Raw genomic sequence first — 8,299 nt, 5'->3', positions numbered from 1 at the left:
TATATGTATAGATATATAGATATAGATAGATCTAATCTAAAAAAATACAAACATGCAAATTGACTGTACCTTCACTACACCTTAAGCCACACCCACCAGCCAATCAGAGTGGCTATATGCAAATTAACCCAACCAAGATGGCGGCTGGCAGTCACAGAGCTGGAGCAAGCAGGCTTGGTTACTCCAGTGATGGAGGAAGCCAAGCTTCCCGCCTGCCGCAGCCGGCTCTGAGCTCCACTGAAGGCAACAAAATTTCAATCGTAGAAGGTAAATAAATCCCAGAATAAAAAAAGAAAAGAATAAAAGGAGAGGCTGGCAGCTTCCGTCGCCAGGGGGCTTGGCCAGCCTAAAAATGGCCCTCAGTTCCTCACCCAGACTGGCCAGGCAACCCAACTGGGACCCCCCCACCCTAAAGGGGGTGTGGCCAGCCTGAAAACAGCCATCAGCCCCTCATCCAGGTTGGCCAAACCTCCATGGGGTGAGGGTCCCCACTGCGGAGGGGTTGACCAGCCTGCAAACAGCCATCAGCCCCTCACCCAGGCTGGCCAGGCACCCCAGCGGGACCCCCACTCTGATCCAGGACACCCTTCAGGGCAAACGAGCCGGCCTCCAGCCATGCACCAGGCCTCTATCCTATATAATAAAAGGGTAATATGCAAACTGACCCTAACAGCAGAAAGACTGGGAATGACTGGTTACTATGATACACACTGACCACCAGGGGCAGACAGTCAATGCAGGAGCTGCCCCCTGGTGGTCAGTGCGCTCCCACAGGGGGAGCTCTGCTCAGCCACAAGCCAGGCTGACGGCTACCAGTACAGCAGTGGTGGTGGGAGCCTCTCCTGCCTCCTCAGCAGCACTAGTGATGTCCAACTGCAGCTTAGGCCTGCTCCCTGCTGGCAAGTGGACATCCCCTGAGGGCTCCTGGACTGCCAGAGGGATGTCTGATTGCCAGCTTAGGCCCAATCCCCCGGGGAGTGGGCCTAAGCCAGCAGGTGGTCATTCCCTGAGGGGTCCCAGACTGCGAGAGGGCACAGGCCGGGCTGAGGGATAACCCCCACCCCCCCGAGTGCACAAATTTTTGTGCGCCAGGCTTCTAGTCCTATCTAATAATAGACAAATATGGTAATTGACCGTACCTATGCTACACCTCCCACTGGCTAAGCAGCGTGATATGCAAATTAACCGCCAACAAATATGGCGGCTAATTTGCATACTGCAGGCAGGGCAGGACAGCGCCATCCCGCCTTCCCTGCCGCCATCTGGGCCTGCTATCTGCGACCCGGGGCTCGGATGTCCCGTGTGCAACCCGACCCGGGGTGGCTGGGCGGGGCAGCAAAGGCTTGAAGGCGGCTCTGGCTGGAGCGAAGGCCTTGGTCCCGGGTGCCGGAGGAAAACCAGTGCCGGCAGCCAGGGGAAGGGAAGGCCTATTGCACAAATCTTTTCGTGCAACAGGCCTCTAGTATAGATATAAAAGGCTAAGTATCCATCCGACCAGTAGCTATGACATGCACTGTCCACCAGGGGGCAGACACTCAATGCAGGAGCTGCTGTGACGCGCACTGGCCATTTACAAATAAATGGCACTGTGAACCTGGCACCAACAAGTAACACTTGGCTTCCCCTAGGTGGAACCCAGGCACTGCCACCACCCTGGAGTGACACCCCAACAAATTGCAACCAATGCTGCCAAGACCCCATGGTGCAAAATGCAGCCCACAGACTAGCCCATCCTGGAAACGGTCACTGTGGGCACTGGGTAATGACGTCACGTAGCAACGCCTGCCTTCTTCTTCCTAGCGACAGGCCATTTAAAAATAAACAGCACCACAGACCTGATGCAGCCAAACCAACACTTGGCTTCCCCCAAGTGGGACACAGGCCCCGCCACCACCCTGAGTGAGACCCCACCAAATTGCAGCCAACACTGCCAAGACCCCATGGCGCAAAATGCAGCCCATAGCCCACCCTAGCCCAGAAATGGTGGCTGTGGGTGCTAGGTAATGACGTGACATAGCAACGCCTGGCTTCCTCACCCTAGCAACTAGCATCCTTGGAGTTTTTTCAGCCCAGGAACCTAACTTGCTTTATAGCCAGGTGCAAACATTTTACAGTTTAACCAAATGTTTGTGAAGTGTTTTCCCATGCCTCATCTCATTTGATCCTCACAGAAGTCCTGGAGTAGGTAGATAGGAGACTCGGTAGAATCCTATTTTCTTTTCATTAGCAAGACACGAATAGTGATATTAAAATATTTCTTCTAATTAATTTCCTTTTTCAATGTGCACGAATCCATCACCGGGATACTGGTTTAATATAATTAACAAATTACAAAAATGTTTAATTTCTAAACATAAATTCAGATATACTATAATTGAAAAATAAAAAAATAGAAAAGTAAATTAAGTTTACCTAAGTTAAATAGACATAGTGAAAAAAGCAAGTAAAATTAATAGCTATGAATGTAGCAATAAATTCAACCAAAATATTGATATAAAGTCTCTTCTTAAACACTATTTATAACATTTGATTCAAATGAAGAGTACTGAAAAATTCCCTTGTGTTAAAGAGAAACATGAAGAATATTTAACTTACGCTTTAAAATTCACATCAGAACTAACAACAAATAAATTTCTGAATATGTAGCAAGAATAGAATCCAAGTTATACAACATAAATCTTAAATTCATAATGGATTGAAATGAGATGGGTGGGCCAACATACAACATTTTAAAGAGTAAGACTAAAGCTATTTCATAAATAATTCTGCAAAGTATTAGTTTTATATGTGACAAATGACAGTCATTTTTATACATCAGCTACTTTCTAATTTTTATACATTATTCCTTTTATATTCATTGAATTTTTTTTTAAATTTAGAACTTATACCATATATCTTAGTGCACTTTATTTTTTAATTTTTAAAGATATATGTTTTATTGATTTCAGGTAGTAAAGAAGAGGGAGAGATAGAAACATCAATGATGAGAATCATTGATCGGCTGCCCCCTGCATGCCCTCTACTGGGGATCAAGCCCACAACTCAAACATGTACTCTTGACTGAAATCGAACCTGCATGCTGATGCTCCATCCACTGAACCAAACCAGCTAAGGCTATCTGTGCACTTTAAATGTAGTAATAAAATTATATTAAATTCACTGATATTTTCTCTTGTGTTACTTTAGAGAAAGAGTTCTCTGGCTGCATCATGCCTTTTCTCTTTTTACTAAACACATTTTCAATTTATTAATCTTTAGGATTGTTATATCAAGCAAGTTTGATTTTTAAAATCTACATAATCACAAATAAGACTAAATCAAACAAGGAGAAGAGAGTGGGAAGCAACAAAAGGAGAAAAATCTTAGAAAAGACAATAATGGAGGTTAAGAATAATATTCTAATTTAGGAATCAAAGAAAACTACGCAATAAAAGTAAAAAACAGGAAGTAAAACTTTAAGACCAAATAAAACCATGTATCAGTTCAGTTTCTTTACTAAATTAATAATTAGCTAATAATGTGCTATTTTTTTGGTGGAGTCAGAAATTATCTCCTCCACCCCATGTCCACCAGGAGATAAATACATAATGTCTATAAACTGAGATTCACAGTTTCTGGATTTATTTTTCCACCACTTAAACTGTGGATCATTGCTATCATATGAGAGTGTTTGTTCAACTCCTCTTGCTGAAGTTTTACTTGTGACTCTTTCTCTTCCAAACGACCTTCTAATTGGGACTTCTGAACCTCTAGTGAGGAAGCCTAAGAAATTGGGAGGTGGGAGGGAGAGAAAGAAAAACAATTTTGCATTTTTCTCTTCACAGATATTTTAAGATATTCTTATTTTTCATTTTTAAAACAACCATTTCAATTGACACATTATATATATATATATATATATATATATATATATATATATATATATATACACATACATATTTTAGTCAACTAAATTATATGGTTATTTTAAGGTAAGTAATCATTAAACAATACAAAATAAGTTGGGAAGACACATTCAATTTGTCTTTTTAAGTCAATGCTAGCAACTGAAAGTTTGCAGAAAATAGTACATATTACTATTTAGAATTACTATTAAAATAACCACATTAAAGCAGAATCAGGAAATCTGTAAATGTAGCATGGGATCTTATGCTTATGTCTCTTATGTCACTTATGCTCTTAGTTGTTCAAACAGTCTTTTAATGCTGGTTTGTTCTCATCTTCCTAGTCATAGATGGACCAGAAAGCACTGTTCATAGCTACCACACTAAGCAATCATAATGGAGAAACACAATGGACTTAAATTCAGAATATATGTTTACTATTAGCTATGTGACTGTCCTTGAGTCTATAACTTAATCCAAGACTCAGTTTCATTCGTAGGTTGAAAGTAATTATTAACATATATTAATGTTTGTGAAAGTGAGGAGGATTAAGACAAATGTTTCAGAGTCCTTTGCAAATTATAATGTTCTAAACAAATGTGAACTACTGTTATTATTACCATCTCTATAAGCAGAAAGAGGTGGCTATGTTCCTATACACAGCTACCGTATGTGATGTAAAGGACTGGGAACCCTTTTCTGTATTCCTTGCCTGCTTAACAGCAGTAAGTGCTGGCAAACAGTATATATTTAACAAATGTGTGATTATTTTAGGAAATACACGTTTTCACATTGTGAGAGAGTTCTCATAATAAACAATTGTCAAGCCATTTTAAGATCCTACTATCTTCAAAACAAAACTATACTCAAGAAAAAGAATATTAATTTATCTAAATTCACTTTTCACAAATTAAGACTTTTTCATTTTAGTGCAAAGGAAAACTTAACAGATTCTTACCTTAATGCTCAATTCTTTTCTTATATGTTCTGATCTGCTTACTTCTTTTCTAAGGATATCAATGGTTTCTTCCTTATCTTCCCTTTCTTTTTGTAAGACTTTAATTTTTTCTTCTTGTACTTTTGTCTTTTGTTGCAAGTCTTAAAACAAACAAAGAGTCAGCTATACTGACTTACCTTGAAAAGCTTTCATAGCTATTATGTCATAAGAACAACAAAAAAAGGCAACTAGAAAGACAAGGAAATACCTTGCTGGAAATAAAGTTTTACAGTATTTGACAAATAGAAAATACCAAGTAACTCTTCCTCTGTATCAGTATTATACAGAAAAATACCAAATCTTCATGTCTTTACCTCTTCCTCTGTTCTAAAGATAATATAATATAGTAATGAGGGAAGGACAATCCTCAGAGCTTAAGGGTTAGAAGAGAAAAGGAGAGAGAAAACTATGAAAAATTATATAGGTAGATGATGTTTGTGCTCTAAGACAAGTGAGTTAGTATAAAACTGTTTTTGTGGATCACTTCAGAGATATCATTAAGAAACTAGTAACTAAAAGTTACCAAGCACTGCCACCTGCTGTTATTTCCTATAATTTCCAGTTTTAAAAATCAATTTAACTAAATTGCAAGAAATATTATGGAAATAAAAGGAGAGCTGTTTCGGATGTGATTTAAGATTTTGAAAAATGAGGGATGTAGAAACTAATGAAAAACCAAAATAAAAACCCCTCATGTTTTATCTTCCATCAAAAAATGTTAACATACATATAATTTGTTACATAAAAAGCTACTTACTTGCTAGTTTACATTCTCTGTCTACTAGTTGGTTCTGTACTTCTTTTCTCTGTTCTTCTATTTCTATTAATTGGGCAACAGTTCTGAAGTTATAAAAAAAAAATAGAAGAAATCATCAATGAACCACTATCATTTCCTTTTCTCAAGTAGTTTAAAATTCCTAATAGCAATTACCCTTAAATTCTGCCATACATGTTTTATATCTAAAACAAGTTAAGATTCTATTAATTTATCTACAAAAAACAATGTTGTGTATGTTTTTGAAAATTACAAAATAATTAGAAGAACTAAAGATTTTTACTTTTCATTTTGTTGCTTGAGTGACTCATTCAGCTTTTTCACTGTCTCAATTTGTTTCTTCAGAGAATCACATGTGATCTGCAACTCTTTATTCTTCTTTTCAGTAGTTTCATTCCTGAAAAGAAAATGAGATGAGTGATATTTTTATGGATGAAAACATGTAATAAAGAAAAGAAACTCAGTTGTTTATTTTTTCTTCTAACCAAATTCTATACACTACAGGTGAGAGGAGGCATTTATGAATAAGCAGGACATAAACAGAGTTGGATTAACTCTAGTAAAAGACAGTAAAGATGTGCTTTGGCTGACCGAGGTGGTAAAAATTACTGTGAAATGGAAGTGTGTGGGGCATTAACCTCATATTTATAAATATAGAGCTTTATTTTATAGATGTTACTACATTACATAATTTCCTATAAGATACATACAGCTATCTTTATATTTATATCCAGAAAGTGAAGCAACTTCTGTAAAAGTCTATCACTGTTAGCCTGTTGGGCATATTACATGTTTAATTAAAAATGTCAAATTAATGAATAAAGTAGTTGAAGATTCTAAATTTCTCTTGTCTCTCTAAAGCTCTGCATCTATGCCCTAACCCAGTGATGGCGAACCTTTTGAGCTTGGCGTGTCAGCATTTTGAAAAACCCTAACTTAACTCTGGTGCTGTGTCACATACAGAAATTTTTTGATATTTGCAACCATAGTAAAACAAAGACTTATACTTTGATAGTTATTTTATATATTTAAATGCCATTTAACAAAGAAAAATCAACCAAAAAAATGAGTTCGCGTGTCACCTCTAACACGCGTGTCATAGGTTTGGCATCACTGCCCTAACCGGTTTGGCTCAGTGAATACAGCGTCGGCCTGCAGACTGAAAGGTCCCAGGTTCGATTCTGGTCAAGGGCATGTACCTTGGTTACGGGCACATCCCCAATGGGAGGTGTATAGGAGGCAGCTGATCAATGTTTCTCTCTCATTGATGTTTCTAACTCTCTGTCCCTCTCCCTTCCTCTCTGTAGAAAATCAATAAAATATATTAAAAAAAAGAAATTCAGAGATGTTTAAAAATAAATAAAGCTCTGCATCTAATAGTCCTGCTTATTTTACCTGCAAGGTAAACACAGAGAGAAGTGATACTTTGACACCTTAACTATCTTAAGTGTGAAAAGCTGACATAAGTGGAGCCATTTTTAATAGAGCTAGGGCAGCCATTCCAGAGGAATTGCCTGGCATGTCTTGATCCTCAAACCTTTGAAATATTTGAACTGGGAAAAATAATGTTAGGATTGGGTCAAACGAGCACTGTATTTCAAATAACTGTTTGCAAAGCTAACAAGAAAGGAGACATTCTGACTACCAAACTATAAATTAAAGATATTCTTTAGAATTAGCACCACCATGTATAGCTAAACAATAATTTAGCTTATTTGCACCTATAGAAATTCCTTCCTTCTATTTATGTAATTATTTTCCTTCTCTTTCTTGTAAAGTCCCCTTTCCTTCACTCCCTAATTCGAACACTATTTGGGTTTCTGTCTGAATCAGTGATCTCAAATAAATACTGGTCTTTTCTTTCAGGCTAACTTAAACATAAAATGTCCTTTTCACTTTATTAAGTACTAAGATAAACAAACTGACTGACACACTCACCAAATTTGGCCAGCAGAAGTGTTTTATCTGTCCTACAAATAATTTATAAAAATCTAAATTTTAATTCCCTAATATTACATATGAGTTTTCCTCAGCCAGATTTATTTACTTATTACTCACCTGGACCCTGAAGGCAGGTGTTTTACCTCTTGGCTCCTCAATCACTATTTGGAATATCAGCAAGTCCTAGAAATCACTATTTCTCATGGATCAATTGCTTACTTTCTCTTATACCTGACTTAACACTAATAGTTCAGTTTATCAGTGCCTAAATCAGACTTTGGAAAAAGCTGTCATTGGGGGAAAATATTTTGTTTAGAAGTCACCATGTCATCACACATTTTCCAGATGTTACACATTCCCACCCTTCATTTTTATTGATAGACCTTACCAAAGTTAACCATTTTCTTTATCTCTTTACTAGAGGCCCGATGCAAGAAATTCGTGCAAGAGTAGGCCTTCCTTCCCCAGGCTGCTGGCAGGCACCCGGGCTTTCCTCTGGCTGCCGGCAGGCACCCGGAACCCAGGCTTCCCTCACCAGCACCGGCTACGTCTGGAAGGTCATCCAGAAGGACGTCCAATCTAATTAGCATATTATGCTTTTATTATAGACTAGTGGCCCGGTGCATGAAATTCATGCATTGGTGGTGGTGGGGGGGGGGGGGAGGGCGGTGTCCCTCAGCCCGGCCTGTACCCTCTCCAATC

The 8,299-nt window shown here is 38.4% G+C and overlaps 1 protein-coding gene across 1 annotated transcript in view; it reads right to left on the bottom strand.

Annotated features, from left to right (window-relative positions):
• Window positions 1–1,410: 1,410 nt before the first annotated feature.
• CIP2A (cellular inhibitor of PP2A) overlaps window positions 1,411–8,299 on the bottom strand; it is a 47,266-nt gene continuing 40,377 nt past the window's right edge. The window contains exons 18-21 of the mRNA XM_059687900.1: window positions 5,940–6,053; window positions 5,639–5,721; window positions 4,843–4,982; window positions 1,411–3,762 (exon numbers count right to left, since the gene is read on the bottom strand). Coding sequence (XP_059543883.1) covers window positions 3,592–3,762; window positions 4,843–4,982; window positions 5,639–5,721; window positions 5,940–6,053 — 508 coding nt within the window. The 3' untranslated portion in view covers window positions 1,411–3,591. The remainder of the gene's footprint in view (window positions 3,763–4,842; window positions 4,983–5,638; window positions 5,722–5,939; window positions 6,054–8,299) is intronic.

Source organism: Myotis daubentonii, chromosome 3, assembly GCF_963259705.1.
Source record: "Myotis daubentonii chromosome 3, mMyoDau2.1, whole genome shotgun sequence".
In the NCBI taxonomy this organism is placed as follows: domain Eukaryota; kingdom Metazoa; phylum Chordata; class Mammalia; order Chiroptera; family Vespertilionidae; genus Myotis; species Myotis daubentonii.
This window is presented reverse-complemented; position numbering and strand designations above follow the sequence as displayed.